Genomic DNA, 22,238 nt, shown 5'->3' on the forward strand with positions numbered 1-22,238 from the left:
TTGATGTGAATTAGCATTATCAAATAATGCTAACTATTTTCCTTTACATTATAACGATGTGAGGAGTTAATGCTTAGTAGACTGCTATTACTAGCTAATGCTAATTGGATGTGAATTAATTAGCCGTTATTAACTCTAATTTAATGCTAAGTCTTTTCCCTTGCATTATAACAATGTGAGCAGCTAATGCTAAGAAGCATGCTGTTATTAGCTAATACTAAGGTGAATTAGCAATATGCGCTTATGCTAACAATGTTTTTTCTTACTTTTTAACAATATGCCATTAGTGGCTAATTCTAATTTGAGATGAAAAAGCATTAACAGCTAATGCTCATACTGTTTGCTTTGTAACAATCACAGCAGGTAATGATACGAAGTCTACCGTTATTAACTAATGCTAATTTGATGTGAATTACCATTATCCAGTAATGGCAACTCTATTCCCCTGCATTATAATGATGTGAGGAGTTAATGCTAAGTAGGCTGCCATTAGGGGCCAACTAATTTGGGGTGAATAATTATTAGCAGCTAATGCTAATACCGTTTTCTCTTTCCTTATAACAATATGAGCAGCTAATGCTAATTTGATGTAAATTAGCATTATATTAGAGAGGCGTTAATGCTAAGTAGGCTGCCATTAGCAGCTAAAGGTAACTTGAGGTGAATAAGCACTAGTAGCTAATGCTAATACCCTTTTCTCTTGTGTTATAATGATGTGACCTTAATGCTAAATAGGCTGCCATGAGTGACTCTTTTCCCTTGCATTATAACGATGTTAAGGGTTTATGCTGAGTAGGCTTCCATTAGCAGCTAAAGCTAATTTGAGGTGAATAAGCACTAGTAGCTAATGCTAATACCCTTTTCTCTTGTGTTATATAATGATGTGACCTTAATGCTAAGGTCACATCATCAGAGGCAATCATGGTCACACAAATTCTTAGCAGAGCAAAGTGGCCTACTTAGCAATAGCTGCTCAAGTTGTAGAAAGCAAAGGAAAACAGTATTAGCATTGGCTGCTAAATGTGCACTTGAAAACAAATTTATTGTGAATTAAGTTGTGAATGTAGAGTTTGTCATTATTTAAGCTTCCATTTCCAAATGTTGGCTGCTCTTTGTCACACACACAGACTGAAATGATTCACAGCCTTGTTTCATCCTTCTGTCACTGTGATTGTGGACATACAGCATGGGAAACATACACATGGCTGACACTTTATTAGGTACACAGTGGCATCTGTCTCAGGTACACTTGTGAGCTAAATGTTCCTGCAAACAGACTCCTTGGAGACCCCCTACATAAATATCCATGTACTATCCAGTTAGACTAGTGTGTCTGTCCCTGAAAATATTCCTGCATGTGTGATTGTTCGTGTCTCATCTGCAGGAAACAAACAGGAAGTGAGTGATGGACACAGGAAATGTTTCAAGCTCTTCCTCCTCTATCAGACATTCTCTCCATACCTGAGAGTGTCCAGTCTCCAGCCTGGATCCTTCAGTCCAGCATACAGCAGCTTCATTCCTGAGTCTTCTGGATGATTGTAGCTCAGGTCCAGCTCTCTCAGATGGGAGGGGTTGGAGCTCAGAGCTGAGGCCAGAGAAGTACAGCCTTCCTCTGTGATCAGACAGCCTGACAGACTGCAGACACACAAAACATCTGAAGATGTTTAACAGAGTAAGGTAACAGCCTCCAATATTAGCGAGAAAGCCCCAAACATCAGACAATTCACTGTGAGCAGCACTTGGTGATGGTGGGAAGGAAGAACTGCCTTTGACACAAAGATCCTCCCAGTGAAAACAGGCTCCAGGAGGAGCATCTACCATGACTGGTTGCAGGGTGAGGGGAAAGAGAAGAGATGAGCTCAGAGAGACAAGAACAAAACACAAACTAAGGAGAGAGAAGACAAAAGTTAAGGACATGCAGTAGTGACATATAAAAGCATCAGGAGTGAAAAGAGGGGAGTGGAGAAGAAAGCAGAGCATCATGGGAAGTCCACCAACAGCCTGACCCTCTGGAGTGCCTTTCTCTGTGCTGTGGTGCAGCTGGAGAACCACACACCGATGCAATATGTCAGCACACTTTCAATGGAGCAGCGGTAGAAGACGGTCAGCAGCTCCTTCTTCAGGTCCATTTTTCTGAGGATTCCCAGAAAGTGGAGACACTGTTCGGCCTTCTTTAAAACCGCAGAGGTGTTAGAGCTCCATTGGAGGTCTGTGTCTATGTGCACACCTAGAAACTTGAAACTGGAGACCCTTTCCACACACTCCCCGTTGATGCTGACAGGCTGCAGCTCAGACTTCCTCCTTCTGAAATCAAGTACCAGTTCTTTTGTCTTGGTGGTATTGAGGTCCAGGTTGTTATCTACACACCAATCTGACAGCCTCTGAACTTCAGCTCTGTACACTGTCTCATCTCCCCCAGAGATGAGCCCCACCACGGTGGTATCATCTGCAAACTTGATGACTGCGTTGTCTGGGTGGGTACTAACACAGTCATGTGTGTACAGAGTGTACAGTAGGGGACTCAGTACACAGCCTTGTGGGGAGCCGGTGTTAAGGCTGAGGGCTGAGGAAAGATGAGGCCCCACTCTAACTCTCTGTACACGGTCTGAGAGGAAGTCTCTGATCCAGTGGCAGGTGGTAGAAGGAAGTCCGATTTCCAGCAGTTTAACTATTAGTCTGTCCGGGAGTATCGTATTGAAAGCAGAGCTAAAGTCAACAAAGAGAAGCCTGGCGTAACAGCCCGGCACTTCCAGGTGAGAGATGGTGGTGTGGAGCGTTGTAGCAATGGCATCTTCAGTTGATCTGTTAGCTCTGTATGCGAACTGGAGCGGGTCGAGGTTGGGTGGCAAGCAGGACATGATGTGACGTCGGACCAGTTTCTCAAAGCACTTCATTATAACAGGTGTTAGAGCAACTGGTCGGTAGTCGTTGAGGCTGCTAATGTTAGTATGCTTTGGCAGTGGCTGACTTTAGGCACAGTGGGATGCAGGACTGGGACAGTGAAGTGTTGAAGACCCCAGCCAGCTGGTCTGCACACTCTTTAAGGACCCTTGCGGTTACCCCATCTGGTCCGGCGGCCTTCCTGGGGTTCACTGCCCTCAGTGTGCGCCTCACCTCATATTCCTGCACGCTGAGGCTTGGGCTGCTGCTGCTGCTGTCTGATGTTTTTGCTGCTGCTGCCTCTGGTCCCTTCGCCTCAAAGCGTGCGAAGAAGTGGTTCAGCTCCTCCGCAAGCGCCGCGTTACCCTCAGTCAACGTGGTATTGCAAGGTTTGTAGTTGGTTAAGTGCTGAACTCCCTGCCATACCTGTCGTGAGTTGTTGTTGCTGAAGTGGTCTTCGATCCTTCTCTTGTACACTGCCTTGGCTTCTCTGGTGCCTCTTTTCAGCTCAGATCTGGCTGCACTGTACTGCATACCATCACAGGATCTAAAAGCGGCATCACGTTGCTTCAGCAGGACCTGGACCTCTTTAGTCATCCAGGGTTTCTGGTTGGAATACACCCGGAGACGTTTGTCCACAGTGACACTGTTGACACAGAAGTTAATATATGAGAGCACTGATGTTGTGTGCTCTTCAAGGTCCTGATGTTCAAACACACTCCAGTCCATGTTTTCAAAACAGTCCTGCAGCTGATGTGATGCCCCTTCTGGCCAGGTTTTCACATTTTTTGTCACTGGGGGGGCTCTTCTCCTAACTGGAGTGTATGCAGGGATCAGCAGCATGGACATGTGGTCTGACAAACCTAGATGTGGAAGAGGGGTTGCTCTGTAGCCTTTTTGGATGTTGCTGTATGCTTTATCCAGTGTGTTTTTCCCCCTCGTTGCACATTTAATATGCTGTTCAAATCTGGGGAATACTGACCTTAAGTAGGCATGGTTGAAGTCCCCAGCTATAATGTGCACTGCGTTTGGGTAGGAATTCTGCTGATTGCTTATTGTCTTGTGCAGCTCCTCCATGGCCGAGTTAGCATTAGCATCGGGTCGTACATACACGGCCGTTACCATGACAACAGTAAACTCGCGAGGTATGTAGACGGGTCTGCACTTCACAGTCAAATATTCCAAATCCGGGGAACAATGGCTGTCTACAGTCTTTGTGTTTTTGCACCAGCTGTCATTGGTGTAGATGCATAAACCCCCTCCTTTGTTCTTACCGGAGTGGCCGTTCCTGTCGTGACGATGGACCGTGCAGCCTGCTAGCTCAATAGCCGAGTCCGGAATTGATGGCTGCAGCCAAGTCTCTGTGAGTAATATTATGCTACTGTCCCGTACACACTTGTTGACTGCAATCTGTAATCTCAGTTCGTCGATTTTGTTGGTTATGGACCTGACGTTGGAGAGGAAAATACTCGGAAGCGGTGGCTTAAATGGCTGTTTCTTTAGCCGTGCTAGTGGGACCGCCCTGCAGCCACGCTTTTGCCTCCTTTGTTTACGTTTCCTCTTTGTCTTGCCGCTGGGAAGAACCAACCACGGAGACCCTGGAGCTCTCATTATGTCCTCCGGAATGCTGTGAAAGTTGTGGTAGTCCGATGTAATGCTACTTGCACAGCGTAATCCCAAGCTCAGAAGGTCCTGACGACTGTAGTTGGACTCTACTCGACATATAATAATAAACAACACACTCATCCAAACAGATACACGTAGAAAAAGTAAAAAACAAAACACCGAACATGAGGAGCAGTGAGCCGCTGTGTCTGTGCGCGCCGCCATCTTGCAAGCAAATGTTGCACTTCTCATACTGCAGTACTATTAAAATAAGTACACAATACACTACTTTGGAACTCATGATTGAATGTTGCTGTAACATGTAAATGATTGTACAAGTGTGACTGATCCACTTTCTAATGTGTGTGTAGCCCACACTGTGTGTCACTGTGTCACAGGTGAGTCTGTGTATCCAGGTTCTATGAGGAGAACAGGATATAGTGACTGACTCCATCCTCCATTTAAATAACTCACACCAACAACTGAATAGCTTTGCTTTTGTGTAGCTGACACTTCATTTTAATGTCCTTCTATTCTGGTTCATCTGGTTTCAGTTTCTATAAGCACACAGGTTTCATCAGTGACTCTATGACCTCAGTAATCTTTGCTGGGCCTTAATGCTCTGAACAAAGCTGCACATCACAAGACTAAATAGAAATGAATAAGTCTTTCATTTCTCACTTCTGTTTGACATTATCCCAAGAATTACTGTCCATCCAGGCTCCTGAACATGAAGCTGATGAAGGTGGAGTATTGTGAGGGCTGATGGAGATGACGATGAGGAATCCAGGAGCAGCGGGTGGATGTCAGCATCAGCATGAAGGATCAGTGTGAGAATACATCATCATCCACAAAGAAAACCAGTCTGAGAGTCTGATGCTCTGGCTAGAAAGACGCAGTCCCAGCAGTTAGCTCGGTTGGGCAATCTCAGTCCACGAGGGCCGGTGTCCCTGCAGGTTTTAGATGTGTCCTCGAACCAACACAGCTGATTTAAATGGCTAAATTAGCTCCTCAACATGTCCAGAGGTCCAGAGGCCTGGTAACAAACTAATCATGTGATTCTGACAGTTGATGAAAGAAAAATGCTGGATCTCACCTGAGAGTTTCCAGTGTACAGTGTGGACTCTTCAGTCCTTCAGACAGAAGCTTCACGCCTGGATCCTTCAGGTTAATGTTACTCAGGTCCAGCTCTCTCAGATTAGAGGTCTGAGAGCTGAGAGCTGAGGACAGAGCTTCACAGCTTCTCTCTGACAGGTCACAGTGACTCAGTCTGAAAAATAACAGATAAACAATTACATTAAAAAAAAACCCCATACACTTATGTTGAAGTGTAACAAGATATTATTATATTTTGCAACATTTAATCTTAGTTTTTGTCAGAAAACTGAGCACTGATGCAGAGCAACATGTGGAGAGAATCAGAGGAGAAGAGATGAAGAGAGAACAGCAGTAAAACAACACTGAATTGTTCAGTGTGCTTTTGATATCAACAAAATGTCTCAAATTTCTTTATTTTGTATTTGTTTTAGTAGAATTGATGATTATCACTTAGATAACAACCAAAGGTCAGGTCTAAATTGCACTTTGGTAACAGTTACACACAGAAATATTTCACAAATGTGGACAATTTGTGCTCCAATTTATTCAGTATTGAACAAACTGAGTACCGATGACCACTTAATAGTTTTGATATTTTATTTGAGTTGTTCCCACCTTATTTGTGTTAACTAGAATAAACATTTAAAAACTAAAGGTATGATCACATATTTACTTACAGAGCTTTGTTTGAGGCTTTGACCACTGGCAGCAGCCTCAGAAGAATCTTTTTAAAGGCTCATGTTCTCACTTAGATCATTTATTTCTATTTACATTTCTTTCTGGAAAAAATGGGGATTACTTTGAAAACAGGAACTATTTTCCTCAAAAATCAGCCCTGGATTAGTGAATCACTCAAACATCTTCTCAGGCAGAAGAAGCTGTCTTGTTATGAGGGAGAGAAGAAAAAGATCGAGGCACAGAAACTTGTTGAAAGAGAGATAAAGCAGCTAAAATCAGGTCTAAAGTAAAGCAGAGGATGAGCTGAATAAAGGACACTCAAGGCTGGCTTGGAAAGGACTAGTCTGTGGTGGGGATGCAGAACAAGGACAAAAGATGAATGTGATGCTGAATCAGCAGAAGAGTAGGACTCATTTAATTTCAGCTTTGATATCATTGATTTCAATGAAGAGCTTTGTGATTTTAGGAAAGGGCTGGTAGCTCTGAGAGTGACACTGATGAGGTGTCTGTGAAGGTTTGCAGTCATCTAAAGAGCTTAGAAAAAAGGCATCTGGACTTGTTTAAGTTTCTTGAAGACGTTTCACCTCTCATCCAAGAAGCTTCTTTATTTCTAGGGTCAAATGGTAGAGAGTCCCAGATTTAAGCCCTGTGGGAGAGTCCGCCAAGGGGGTCATGATCCCCCCGTTGATCCTCTACCTAATCACACGAGCCAAGGTGTGAAAATGGGTGTAGGTCACAATCAGCAAAGCTCATTGTGAAACCTAGCCCCACCCTATCATGTGATTTCTTGAGGTTAGCCTCTGTACAAACAGACTTCAGCCATATGAGAGTGAGTGAGTGAATGAGAGCACACACAGGACACTCTGATCTCTGAATGTGTGTGACTCAGTGAAAAAGAGGATTGTACTGGATATACTGTGACTGACAAACAGAGTTTAAAGAGAAAGGTGTTTGGATTAAAATGGATTTTGCTAAAGTGAACGTGCTAATGAAATCTGAACTGACTGAAATGTGAAGTAAAGATAATTCAGATGTAAAAGAGAGAGAGGGGGTGATAATAAGGTGGGGCTGAAGATCAGTGAAGGGCATGTAAACACCTGATTGGCTGAGTAGAAACTTTAAGAAGATGTGACATTCATCAAGGAATCCTGCTCTCCGGATTATTTCCATGAACACTGAGCTGGAACACATCTACAGTGCTGGAAGTGCCCATCTCACCACCAACCTCTCTGTGCACATTCACTTTTTAACCCTTTGTCACGGCCTTTTATGTTCCAAACATGTTCCAAACACCAAAAAATTGCAAGAAAAGTCCGTGGGTGGCAACGGGAGGTTTGTTTTAGAACGCACTTCTGACTCCATGTTTTAAAAATCATATGCCATTTATTTCGTGGAAAATTATAAACAAAAATCAGCCAAATAACTTCTTAAAACTTAAAATTAAACGAAAGTTAACTTAATTTGCTTTAACAACCTCAAAAGTGGTCAAAAAATCATTTTCTAACCCTCCCGTCCTCCCATCTGACATTTGGCAAACAAAAAACAAAACATTTACCACACCCCTCCAGGGTGCTCTTAATCCCCTGATTAATGGGAGGGTCCATAAGCTAATAAACCAATGTCTTGATGCATTCTCAATCATCCAGGAAAGTAAATCTCCAAAAGTTGAATCTGTTCATCTGAACGTAGCGTTTGATGGGAGAAACGTTTCGTCACTCATCCAAGTGACTTCTTCAGTCTCAGCTGACTGCAGGTTTCCCCAAACCTTATAAACAGTACATTTGCATAATGACTGAACCCAGCCCACTGAAGGAACAATGGGCTGTGAGGTCAGTTCCTTAATCATAATTATGCAAATTCTCATGACCATTGATCAACAACCACTAACCAGATACTCATGTTTATGTGTATCTGGACAAGCAGGGAAGACATAGACATCAACTCTGTCAGGCTGCCTGAGTCCACTCACCCACATCAGTTCAGAACTCTGCATTATCTACTGAGAAAGACTCAGAGGATCAGGGATCAGAAGTTCTACAAAAAGCCGAACAAGACTACCTGTATAGAGGTCTGTGGGCCTACTGATCCACAGTGTCAGCACAACTTTCCCATCATATTCATCTCAGCACAACTAAAACATGTGACTGACCTCAGAGTTTCAAATCGACATCGTGGATTCTCCAGAAGAACACACAGCTGCTTCACTCCTGGATCCTGCAGGTTGTTGTAGTTTCCACTCAGGTCCAGCTCTCTGGGATACGAGGGGTTGGACTTCAGCGCTGCTGCCAGATAATCACAGCTGATCTCTGACAAACCACAGCGCCTCAATCTGTATAAAGAATGAAAGATGTAAGTTTATTAGACAAAGTGTGAGCTTGAAATCATTCAGTGTTTCATCATCTGTTCAGAGCTGAAGAAGGTTCAGAATGTAGAAGTTTAGAAAATGGAAACTCCAAACAGCTGAAGCCACCAGGAAGCAGCTTCAAACAAACACAACAAGAAAAAAAACTCTGTTTCACATTAAAGTCGTACATTTATCATAAAAACATGAAAAAGTCGTGTTTTTCCTTCAAGGAGCCACATGGCTTCACTTTTAAAGGTGAAATGTGAAAGAAATGGACATATTTGAAGTTCAACAACACCTTTTTCCAGTCACATTATTAAAGCAGACAAACTACAAGCTCAGTTTCATTCCAACAATCATCTTCTGACCCTTTATTATTATTGTTATTATTCAATATTTATGGATGATGTTGTAAATTAAGCTCAAATATGTGACAGACATTTCATCCCATTTCAGTTTGGCCTCATCCTGGGCCGGATTATCCAGCACACACTCTGACCACCGGCCCAGGGGCCACGCACAGCTGGGCTCCATCCAAGAGACAGGAAACACGATAATAAAGAGCACCATTTGATCTTCTTATATTTTAGCTTTTCAAGCCAAACAGTACAAAGATGAGCATACATATGTTTTCTGATAAAATGATGTGACAGTAAAGTGGTGGTGTTACAGCCTTTCTCCCCTCTGCTGCCGAGGCTGTTAGTCTCTCCCAAACTCAGCTACAGGACTTCCACATGAATTAAAGCAGCAGAAGTGGCTTTACAAATGAAAGAGGAAGAGAAGAAGAAGAGGAGAGGGAGGCCACCCTGACCATCACTCTAGCTGAAAACATCACACTTCCATTAAAGTTGGTGAGAAAATGTTGAGCAGGATGAGCTGGTGGCTAATCTGGAGGCTGTAGCAGCAGCTCACAGTCACAGTGGATTTCCACTCATGAAAAAGCTCTAGCTGCTTCATTTCTCATTTCATATCAGAGACTTTAAAGCTTCAGTGAAGCTGGACTGTGATGATTTCTTAGGAAAGGCTGGGGTTTTTGGTTTTGTCTTTGCTCACAGGCTTTCGAGCATTTTCCTTATAAAACTAATCCCATACGGGAGCAGCCAGTCACTGACTAACACAGAAAAACAGAATAGTTAAAGTATTAATTTTCATTTCAATTGAGATTTGTTTGTTTTTTTGTGTGTGCAAACACAGATTTTCTGAGACCGTGCCAGCAGTGCGCAATTGCGCACGCGCGCAGCTTAGAGGGAACATTGGGCACCACCACAGTTCACTTCAACAAAACTTTACTTCAGATTTGTTTTCATGATTTGATCCAGTGATGAGAGCTGTTTCCCCCATGTCCAGTCCTTGTACTAAGCTAGGCTAAACATGTCCAGTGCCTGTCTCTGTGCAGCTTTTAATCTGATGTTAATGAGGTAGAAATGGAGGAAGAAGAAAATGACTTCATCCATCAACATGCAGCTGCCAACCCAAATGGTGAGGTGGTGGTTAGTTATTACTGTTGTTTATGATCCCCTACATTATCCTACATTCAAATATATTCTCCAGCTACAATAGTGTTTGTGTTCCTAAAAGGATTTCATGAATGTGTTATTATTCATGTCACATCTGTATGAAACAAAGAGGAAGTGAGGTTTATCCTTCATGATCACAAACTGTTCCAGCATGTAAACCTGAGATCTGTGTGGAGCAGCTGACCTGTACGATGTGCTCAACACAAACATTATTTACCATCAGTTTCTGTGTGACTGAACCACGTGGGTGTTTAAACATCACTTTTAGTTTTAATAGCACATGGCAACATTGAGACGTGAATCTATACAGTAACACTTTGATTTGTTACAGTGAGGAGACTGTTGAAGGGAACGATGAGGGGAAACTAAGAGCAGCAACAGAAACCAGGAGACAAAGCTGAGGTCTGGGTTCCTCTATGCTACACACAGCCTCCTGCTCCTGGACTTTAGTAAACACATAAATAGCTCCAAGTACACTTACTTCAGAAACTCTATTAAACTCATTACAAGTTTACTTCAGGTTTAAATGACCCACAACATCAGCACACATGAGTAAACAAAGTAACCCACACAGCTACTGTTCAAGTGTTACGGCCTCTGGCCTCAGGTGGCCCCGCCTTCCTCTATGGAAATCACAGTGTTCTAGGACTCATGGGGGATTGGCTGGCCCCGGGACCTATGCCCGCCTCAACTACATGCAGATCAGAGTGTGCCAGACCACTCACACCATTGGCTGCTGCAGGAGCCTTGACTACAACGGACCAATGACACAGCTGCCTGCATTTACCGGGGAATACAAAAGGAGGTCCTTCACTCAGTGGCTGCTGCTTAGGACTGAACATGCAGTTTGCCCTTCGTGCCTCCCTTGTCAACCTTTTGTTGAACTTGCTCATATTGCTGAACTGTGTTACACCTTGGTGCATGTTTGAACTTAGCCTGATTAGAGCTTTGAGCTGCTAGCTGGCTGTGTGAGGAATATTGTGACGCTGGCCCGCCTTAGTTTACTCTTAGCTTTTATTTTGTGTGCCGCCAGCTTGCCTTAGTTAACCTTTAGCTTTTACTCTTGTCTTCTCTTTTGTCTTTATATAATAATTGTTTGCCCAGCGGTCTGTTGAACAGCCCTGTCGGTTTTCTGTTTAAAGTTTGTAATTAAAACCTTTCTTTACTCAGTTTTGTGTTCGGGGCTTGTGTATGTTACTCCTCCCCTGACGCCTAGCAGAGGGGGTCGTAACATCAAGTTATTCATCTTTAATACAAATATAGTACCTCATTATTATGAATCTCACAGCTACCTGCTAATTGAACTGAACAATAATTCTGTTTCACCATTAAAACAAAATATGTGACTGTAAAAAATTTTCAGACAGTAATTAAGAATCTCCTAAGCAATCCAAAGATAAAGAAAAGGTCACCTGCCAGTTCTATAAAGCTTGGTTTTTTATGCAATAATATCATTTAATGATCAGCAGTGGGGATGTTTGGATCCTGACCTGAGAGTTTCCAGTCTACAATGTGGACTCTGCAGTGCAGCAGACAGAGACTTCACTCCTGAATCCTGCAGGTCATTGTTACTCAGGTCCAGCTCTTTCAGACTAGCGGACTGGGAGTTGAGAACTGAGGACAGAGCATCACAGCTTTTCTCTGAGAGGTTACAGCCACTCAGTCTGGAAGAAAACAAACAAACAAATTAATTAAATCAGTCAAATTAAACATTTTTTTTAATGCCAGCATGCAATATAATTATTGGTTAACTAAATAGCTTCATTAAAACACAACTCTTCTTCTATATCAGCACTTACTCCTTGTAAGCTCCACCTGCTCCACCTTCTGAGTCAGAAGACATGAAAACAAACTGTAAATCTAGTAGAAACATGATTAGAAATCTTCTCACATCCATTTGTAAATTTAGAGCCTGATACTGAAATATAGCAGCACGGACATTCACAGCAGCAAAGGGTTCTTGCTGATCTGAGCTGGCTTGGCCAAGGCTTATTGAAGATTAAAGAAAGCGGAATCAGCTGTTCAAAACCCCACAAGGCTGCCTGCTGTGACTGAAACAATGGGACGGGTCATGACTTCTCAAAATGGGCTCACTGAACGCAGCACGGATAAGATCTTGAAGAAGCTCATGGCGGTCGTGAGTTCTCAGACTTTGCTCTTTGGGCGCAAAACTGATAACCTCTCGGAGAAGCTCGTGGCTCTCCAACGGGAGATTGAGAGACGAGTGACGGACTGTTAGATCAGCTGTGAAATTGACATGCAGTTGTTGGCACCAAAGAAAACCACCATCATTTCATGCGGCTAACATACCAGCGCCAGCTGTGGTCTCAAGGCTGGAGCTGAACATAACAAATCTCAACCTGATAACAGAGGGTGTTTAGACTGTTCCTTCCCATCCTAAGCATGGGTCAAGGGGACCAGCGCAAATGCTGCAGGCCCGGATGCGCTGTCTAGACCGGCTCCCTGTTGCTTGTCATGTGTTTCTATGGCGTATTAAGAGTTTTCATGTGCTCTGCGCTAAGATAATTTTTTTCTGTTCTCAAACTGATCTCCCTGTTGGAGCTCAGTCTGGGGGGAGTTCTTTTTTCTCCTCATCTTTCCTGATGTTGTGCATTTTCCGCTGTTCGGTTCCAGGTCGCTGCTCTAGCGGCTAACCGGCCAGCTACCTAGCCTGACCTGTCTCCCCAATGTGATGTTTGTGTATTGTATGTACGGTTGGCAAGGTCAGTATCCTAATTGCCCCTTGAAAATAAATACAGTGTTCTGAATCTGAATCTGAAAAGATTACAGAAGACGACTCTGTTCAGTAAATATTACGCTCATGCTGTCAAGAAAAACCAAAGGTAGGTAAAACTCTGGTTGTTGCAGCCATCCAGTATGTTATGCTTTGTACTGTTCTGCTGCAGTTTGTGACACCTGGTGGATGAGTTGTGAAGGATGATGAAACAAACACTTCAGTAAATGTTTTTCTTCTAAACTGGATGTAATTTTGGCAGCCGAGAGTTTTTCACAATCTATCCCAGCTGCAAATAGGAACACAACAAATAAATAACTTTACCCACTTGGATCCTTGTCATTCAAGATTGTGAAAAGATTCTCTACTCAGAGAATACTGCTGATTTTAGATGAGAGAGATGATTTGGAAGATGATGAAGGGGAAGAGTTTTCACAACTTGAGGCCTTTTGTCTTCACTGTATAGGACAGAGAAGACAGGAAGGGAGGGAGCAGTGAGGAGAATAACACACAGGAAATGGTCTTGGGCAGACTCAAACCAGGCCCTGGAGTCACGACTCTAACTTTCAGTACATGGGTCACCTGCTCAGCCAGGTAAGCTACAGCAGTGTGTGAGTTAATTTGAAGACAATGATGACTATAAGTCAGGTAAAAAAAATACTTATCATCAACCAACAAGGGGAAAACATTGAGCTTGAATGACCAAGCTTTGACCAAGGGTGGCTCACTCCTCGGTCTTCATGCCCAAGGAGTGAACCACCCTGCATGGCTATCAATGCGGTGCAACCAAGGCCATCATACAGTACAGGCCATCCAAGCTGATTTTGAACTTTCGTCCCAGATACCACCTTAAAAATCATCTAGATTAGGATATGTTGGCTGATCTGAATTGTGTTCTAGATCCAATCACACAAACAGAGAGTTGTTGTGTGTCCAAGGTGAACAGGAAGAATATATACATGCATAAAGTCAATAAAGTCAGAACGATTGCTTTAGACTGTAGTGCAGTTTATCATCAAAGACAAACAGGCACCATGCTGCCAATAAACGGCATGAAGTCTTACTTGAGTTTTTTCTGTTTTTTGTTCTTTTCTTTTTTTTTTTTTTTTTTTTTTTTTTTTTTCTTTAGTCATTAATAATGGTCTTTGGATAAATTAAAACAAGGTTGGGCAAAAACATTCTTGTATCCCTTACTAATCTGATGGGAGCAATTTCTTGCTTTTTTTTTTTTTTTTTTTTTTTTAACCTGTCCCGTTTGGTTCTTTTGCCATCAGAATTATTGTCTAAAGGCGAAGAAAGATGCCCAACGGATTTACTTTACCAAATGGACCATCCCAGCCTTGCCGTAATGGTCCATTTGATTCAACTTTTTATTGTTTATTTTTTTTTCACTTGCTGAATACGGGACAGACTTGACTGGAGGAGAGAATGTGGAGAAAGAAAGAGGGAAAGAAAAAAAACCTGAGAAGAGGGACGGGGAAAAAGGGCAAAAAACAAAAACCAACAGAATAAGCAGACAAAAAATACATATATCGATCACCTGGATCACCTGTTGAGAAAGAAAAAAGAAAGCAAGCAGAAGAAAACGAGAGTAATAAACAAGATCACAATGATATATGGGAATATGACAGTAAATACTAAATATTAAACATTATTGTGCAGCACGTGAGATCGACAGCGCACAGTGTGCTTTGAGGTAGGAGCCAAAAAGGGTGTAATTTGTGTGTGTGATCACCCGTGTGTACACCTGTGAGCATGAACGCGCTTGTTTTAAAAGGTTCCTTCATGTAATGATCTGCTAGAGGGTGTGGGGGGCCACTGCCCCGACCTCCAGGGCATGAAGCAGGTATGGAGGAGATCAAGACTCCAGACATCCAGAGGCCCCCAGAACACAAGAGACCAAGGAAGACCAACAGAGGGGCAGCTGCGCCACTATCCCAGAAAGAGCTGAGGAGAGTCCCAGATGAGGGGTCACTCAGCAGCCGCGGAGCAGAAGCCAGGGGGGGTTGCAGTGACGTGCCCGTGAGCTCCGCCGGCAGCCAGCTGTGCCTGAGTGGCCGAGCCCCGGGCCTTGAGGCCGAGGGCACCCCATCCCCAAAGTGGCCCGAGCGAGCCCCAGGCTCCAGGCCCCAATAAGCAGCCGCCAAGGAGTGAGCCGGTGGGTACCTGGGCGCCCACCCCCGGAGACAGAGAACCACCAACGCACCGATGTCTGAGGGCGTCCGCCACCGGCAGGGGAAGTGGTGGGGGGAGATGGGCCTCCAAACCTTGGAGGTCCTGAGATGTCCCCAGAGAGGTGGCGTCTGATACCCAACCTGACATATAGACACAGACAAACAGGCACACACAGATACAAACATCTATTCCCACCCTCATGCTCTCATATACAATTGCTCAACACTCACCCAACGTGGAGACAGACATAGAGAGACGCTGTACACACAATCACACTCCCCAAGCGTACTCTAAGCCCCGAGTCTAGGTACCCTTGCCCCTGGAGGGGGAAACTGCACCCAGACTCAGGTGGTGTAACCCTTTTCCCTGCGGTGGGGAGAAGCAGACCGCCCCGACTCCGCAGCAGCAGGGAGGCCCCATACACCAGACCCCAGTCGGACGGCCAACTCCTCCTCCTAGCCCCCCTGCTCCAGCAGGCCGCAGAGAACGGGGGTGTAGGAAGACACCAAACCTCCCTCCACCCGCTCATATGTACTGTTGATGTATGTGTGTTCTAAGGTGTATTTAAAACCCAGGAGGGCATGGGGCCACCTGCCAGAGCAGCAGGTAAGCATATAGCCCCTCCTGCTAGCCCTCAATGTCTACATGTATTTAAAATTGAGAGGTGGGCAATGACGCCAGGGGTGAGGTGTACACCCTGATGGTAGTTTGGAATCCGTGTAGCGTGCCCACCTCCAAGATCCTATATGTATGTGTAATGAGAGTGTGAGTAATGTGAATGTCTAAGTTGTGGGATAAAATTGAGGCAGAGGCAGCCAGAAGGGGACAGAGGGGGGGGATGTCTCCTCTGCACCCTGGTGACACACCCCTACCCCAAGGCCCTGCATGTGTGGGTGATTGTGGTGGAGCGGGAAGAGGGAGGCCGCTGGAGATGGGGAGGGAAGGAAGGGAGGGGCAAGTGACCCCTCCCTGGGCCAGCTCCCCCGCTGACCCCAGTAGGCACCCCCATGCTGTGCAACCCGCCAGGGAAAGGGGGCCCAGGCCCATCCGGACCGGGGCCCAGTGCAGCAGCGCCCCCCGTCCCCACAGAGCCCGGGACAATTCACCTGACCCCACCACAGAGAAAACTGCACCCCCCCCATCATCCACTCATCTTCCAGACTACACAAGACAATAGACGCCCAGGCTGAGATCTTCCTCCACCACTCCTGTATCTCCCCCTCCTGCAGAGAGAGTTCCTGAAGAGAGGAAAGCTCCTGCAAGATGTGACAACCTCCCCCACCAGTTGAAGAGCCCCCCAGGTGGCTCGATGCACCGGCGGCACCCCGCGCCAGGGCCGGGCCCCCATACACCCACCCGCCCACAACCTCGGCAACACACCAACCAGGACCCAAGCCCTTGAGGCCCGGCCAGGGCCCCAGCCCAGAGACGGAGCGCCCCCAGAACCTCACGCCCATCCCGGACCCACCCAGGGGCAGCCAGGCTACCAGGTCAGTAACCCACGTCCGTCAGCACAGACCCTCCCCTAGCCCCGCTGCACGCAGCCACGAGGAAACCGTCACCTAAGAGCCAACAGAGCCCCTAATTGGCCATGACCGCTACCCCGGGTTGAGCCCCCCAAGGAAGATGCTCCTGGGGAACCCCCCGACGCCCTAAGCCTGTCCCTACCCCCACACCAATCACAACAGTGAAGGTGGGACCAAACTATGGCCCCCCACCCCCACTAGGTGATGGAGCTGATCAAAGGAGCCCAGAGCAATTGATCTGATGTGGTGGCAGAGGCTGTGTCAAGACTAATGTAATCTAATAGATAATTTCTATATTGGTTAGAATTAAGATTATTTTTATTTTTCCAGTTCATGAGGACTGTTTTCTTGGTAGACGTAAAGCCCATCTTGAACATCCGATGACCTGTATAGTGCACTCTATGTAGTATTTTGTATTGAATTAATTGAAGACTGGGATTTCTAATTAAATGAAAGGTTTTTAAGCAAATCTGAGACCAGAAGTTTTGGTCTAAGTTAACTGATAAATCCGCTTCCCATTTTGCAATAGGAAGTGATATTGATTCATCTGTTTTAGAAAGCATTCTGTATATTTTGGATAGTAATTTGGGGGTTTTAAGAGTAAGAAATTGAACCACACTTGGTGGTGTTTGTAGTTCAACTTGACCCGGTTTAAATCTCTTTTTTACTATGGATTTAATTTGTTGATATTCTAAAAATCTTTTCTTGTTGATCCCATATTGTGTAACTAGTCTGTCAAATGAAATAAATTCTGTTCCTTCTAGTATATGTTCTAAATATTTGATTCCTTTACTACTCCAATCTGAAAAGTTTATCATATTATTGTTTTGTAATATGTCAGGGTTGTTCCAGATAGGTGTACGTTTGCATGGGATTAATGGAGACTCTGTCAACTTCAGAAACTCCCACCACGCTGTCAGAGAGGAGCTGATGTTGACGCTTTTGAAGCATTCATGTCGTTGGATGTTTGAGCTGATAAACGGTAGATCTGAAATCTCTAGATTATTGCAAAGTGCTTGTTCTACATCTAGCCAAGGTTCATCTAAGAGGGTATGTTTTTGCCATCCTGAGATAAACTGAAGCCTGTTGGCCAAGAAGTAGTGCTGAAAGTTAGGTAGTTCTAATCCTCCTTTATCCTTGGTCTTTTGTAGTGTTTTTAAGCTTATACGTGGGGGCTTATTTTTCCAAAGGAATTTGGACATATATGAATCTAGAGATCTGAACCAATCTTGCGGCGGTTTAGTTGGGATCATTGAGAATAAATAATTTATTTTTGGTAATACCATCATTTTTATAGCGGCAACCCTTCCCATGAGTGATATGGGTAGACATTTCCACCTAGCCAGATCACCTTCTACTTTCTTTAAAAGTGGGATATGGTTTAATTTAGTTAGATCTGCAAGCTTGGGAGAAACATTAATACCTAAATATTTTATATTTCCCGATTGCAGTGGAGTAGAAGAGGAATTATGGAAGGAGCAATTAATCGGAAGGACTGTAGATTTTGACCAGTTAATTGAGTAATCTGATATTCTTGCAAAAGAGTTTATCAGTTCGATCACCCCAGAGATATTGGTTTGTGAATTTTGGAGAAAGAGTAACACATCATCCGCATAAAGGCTGATTTTATGTTCCACGTTCTTGCATTTTATGCCCTTAATTACTGAATTCTGTCTAATTGCTGCTGCTAGTGGTTCGATAAAAATTGCAAACAGTGAAGGGGAGAGTGGGCATCCCTGCCTGGTGCCCCTCAGGAGACAGAAGCTGGAGGATGTCTGGTCATTTGTTCTGACACAAGCTGTTGGGGAATTATATAATATTTTTAACCAGTTGATGAAAGAAGATCCAAAACCAAATTTGTGTAAAGTTGCAAATAGAAATTTCCAGTTAACTCTGTCAAACGCTTTTTCTGCATCTAGAGAAAATATTGTAGTTTCAAGGTTTTTACTGTATGAGTAGTCTATCAAATTAAGTAATCTACGTGTATTTGTTGATGAGTGCCTACCTTTTATGAAACCAGTTTGGTCAGGATGAATTAAGAGGGGGGTTATTTTCTCTAGTCTCTTTGAGAGAGCTTTGCAAATTATTTTAAGGTCTACATTTATAAGGGATATTGGACGATAGCTTGAGGGATATACAGGGTCTTTGCCTGGTTTTAGCAGGAGATTAATGTTTGCAGAATTCATATTTGATGGAAGTCTGCCATTTTCTTTGATTTCCAACAACGTTCTGTAAAAAACTGGTGCTAGAATCGTCCAGAATTCTTTGTAGAATTCTGCAGGACAGCCGTCTGGACCTGGAGCCTTATTATTGGGCATATTTATCAGGGCTTCTTGGAGTTCACCTGGCGTCAGTGGCGAATCCAGTGCCATTGCTTGAGTGTCTAATAATTTTGGGAGAGTTATGTTGTCTAAAAACTGATCAATTTCCTTTTTAGATGGGTTTATTTGTGGTGAATACAACGTTTTATAGAAATCCCTGAAAATGTTGTTTATTTGTTTCGGTTCATATATTGTGTTCCCAGATGAATCTTGAACAGCACATATAGTTGTTTTTTCTTTATTTATTTTTAGCTGGTTTGCTAGAAATTGACCGGATTTATTACTATGTTCATAATTTTGTAAGCGTAGTCTTTGTACTAAGAATTTTGTTTTTTTATCAATTACCTCATTTAATTCTAGTTTTGTTTTGCGTATTTTGTTCAATGTTTCCTGATCTTGGTGGGACGCGTAGGCTTCTTCTAGTGATTTGATGGTTTTTTCTAATTCCTGAATATTTTTGTTTTCTTTTTTCTTTTTATGTGATGAGAAAGAAATTATTTTACCTCTCATCACGGCTTTCCCTGCTTCCCATAAAACAGAAGCTGATGTTCCGGGAGTGTCATTAAAGTCTAAATATGAAGTCCACTCTTTTTTAAAATATTTAATAAAGTCTTCATCTTTAAGCAGTGATGTATTAAATCTCCAGTTTTTACTTGGCGTAGTATTATTCTTGTGCATTAGTGTTAAAGATACAGGAGGATGATCGCTGACAGCTATAGGGTGAATCTCAGTGTCTGAAATGTCACTCAGCAGTGAGCTGCTGACCAAAAAATAATTTCTTTTCTTTTTTAAATCAAGATTAAGTTTTATAGCAACCACAGCAGAGATGACCAGGGAAGGTGTGCTTGAGGGGATATAGCTAAAACAGCTGGTTTCAGACTGAAGATGAACTGAGGTGCTGCACCCAAGTCTGTAACAACATTTTGACAACAGTGTGAAAGAAAAACTGGAAGAAAAGCAGGTTCAGGGAGGGACAAACATCTGCTGCAACCAGATTGGAGTGAGAGGAGAGAGCAGGCCAACAACAACAAAGAAACAACAAACAAACTGTGGAAGACCGAAGCAGAGTTTAGTTTAAAGTGTAACTAAGGATGTTTCTCTGGCTACCATGATTCACTGAGTAATTCAAATGCTTTCTTTAATGCAGGACCCACCATGCATGTAAAAGCAAGTGTTTCACCAACATTTGTGACTAAAAATAGACCTGCAGTAGAAATGTATCTAGGAGCATGCATGTGAATATAAAGTATCACAACATTAGGCACATGCAGCCTAAGTTTTTAAACAAAGACTGATAACAGAACAGCAGCAGTGATGATCAGAGTTTATTGTGAATTCAGCGTCTCGAGTACACCGAGTTCTGGAGGCATCAAAGAGGTTACAGTTGTATTGGAGAAATCCCAAAACTTTAGGATACAAATTCATACAAAGACAGAAAGCCTGGTGAAATAAATTACTGACACAGTTGGATGTTAAAGTAAAGACATGAGTACAAATGTACTCACAGAGCTTTGTTGGAGGCTTTGACCACTGGCAGCAGCCACAGAAGAGCCTCTTCTGAAGCAGAGTACTTCTTCAGGTCAAACACATCCAGATCTTTTTCTGATGACAGTAAGATGAAGACCAGAGCTGACCACTGAGCAGGAGACAGTTTATCTGTGGAGAGACTTCCTGATCTCAGGGACTGTTGGATCTCCACCACTAGAGAACGATCATTCAGTTCATTCAGACAGTGGAACAGATTGATGCTTTTCTCTGCAGACAGATTCTCACTGAGTTTCTCCTTGATGTACTGGACTGTTTCCTGATTGGTCTGTGAGCTACTTCCTGTCTGTGTCAGCAGACCTCGTAGGAGTGTCTGATTGGTCTGCAGTGAAAGACCCAGGAGGAAGCGGAGAAACAAGTCCAGGTGTCCATTTGGACTCTGTAAGGCCTTGTTCACAGCACTCCGGTGGAGAGATTGAAGTTTTGGTTTGTTAAATAATTTAGATTTCTTGGAGGTTGTTTGTTCCTCTTCCAGCAGATTGAGTCCAGAGTTGATGAAGGTCAGATGGACATGAAGAGCAGCCAGAAACTCCTGAACACTCAGATGGATGAAGCAGAACACCTTGTCCTGGTACAGTCCTCTCTCCTCTTTAAAGATCTGTGTGAACACTCCTGAGTACACTGAGGCTGCTCTGATATCGATGCCACACTCTGTCAGGTCTGATTCATAGAAGATCAGGTTTCCTTTCTGCAGCTGATCAAAAGCCAGTTTTCCCAGAGACTCCATCATCTTCCTGCTCTCTGGACTCCAGTGTGGATCTGTCTCAGCTCCTCCATCATACTTGACCTTCTTCACTTTGGCCTGAACCACCAGGAAGTGGATGTACATCTCAGTCAGGGTCTTGGGCAGCTGTCCTCCCTCTCTGGTTTCCAGCACATCCTCCAGAACTGTAGCAGTGATCCAGCAGAAGACTGGGATGTGGCACATGATGTGGAGGCTTCGTGATGTCTTGATGTGGGAGATGATCCTGCTGGCCTGCTCCTCATCTCTGAATCTCTTCCTGAAGTACTTCTTCTTCTGTGGATCAGTGAACCCTCTGACCTCTGTCACCATGCCAACACAGTCAGGAGGGATCTGATTGGCTGCTGCAGGTCGTGTGGTTATCCAGAGGCGAGCAGAGGGAAGCAGGTTCCCCCTGATGAGGTTTATCAGCAGCACATCCACTGAGGTGGACTTTCTAGGGTCAGTCAGGATTGTAGTTTTGTGGAAGTCCAGAGGAAGTCGACACTCATCCAGACCATCAAAGATGAACACAACCTGGAAGTCTTCAAAGCTGCAGATTCCTGCTTCTTTGGTTTCAGTAAAGAAGTGATGAACAAGTTCCACCAAGCTGAACTTTTCCTCTTTCAGCACATTCAGCTCTCTGAAAGTGAATGGAAATATGAACTGGATGTCCTGGTTGGCTTTGTCTTCAGCCCAGTCCAGGGTGTATTTCTGTGTTAAGACTGTTTTCCCAATGCCAGCCACTCCCTTTGTCAGCACTGTTCTGATTGGTTCATCTCTTCCAGGTGAGGCTTTAAAGATGTCTTCTTGTCTGATTGTTGTTTCTGGTCTGTCTGGTTTCCTGGATGCTGTTTCAATCTGTCTGACCTCATGTTCATCATTGACCTCTGCAATCCCTCCCTCTGTGATGTAGAGCTCTGTGTAGATCTGATTCAGAAGGGTTGGGTTTCCTGCTTTAGCGATCCCCTCAAACACACACTGGAACTTCTTCTTCAGGGTGGATTTAAGGTTATGCTGACAAATGGCAGCAATGTGCTCTGAAAGAGAAGAAATATATAGAATATCATTTGAAAGTGGAAATAAACACTTAA

General features: G+C 43.9%; 1 protein-coding gene across 1 annotated transcript in view; it reads right to left on the reverse strand.

Moving 5' to 3' along the window:
- The window catches only part of LOC134620545 (protein NLRC3-like), a 29,273-nt gene that overhangs the window by 3,440 nt on the left and 3,595 nt on the right, over positions 1 to 22,238 (reverse strand). The window contains exons 5-7 of the mRNA XM_063466749.1: positions 20,384 to 22,184; positions 11,613 to 11,786; positions 5,582 to 5,755 (exon numbers count right to left, since the gene is read on the reverse strand). Of these exons, the coding sequence (XP_063322819.1) occupies positions 5,582 to 5,755; positions 11,613 to 11,786; positions 20,384 to 22,184 (2,149 nt within the window). The remainder of the gene's footprint in view (positions 1 to 5,581; positions 5,756 to 11,612; positions 11,787 to 20,383; positions 22,185 to 22,238) is intronic.

This window comes from Pelmatolapia mariae, linkage group LG3_W, assembly GCF_036321145.2.
Source record: "Pelmatolapia mariae isolate MD_Pm_ZW linkage group LG3_W, Pm_UMD_F_2, whole genome shotgun sequence".
Taxonomy (NCBI): Eukaryota; Metazoa; Chordata; class Actinopteri; order Cichliformes; family Cichlidae; genus Pelmatolapia; species Pelmatolapia mariae.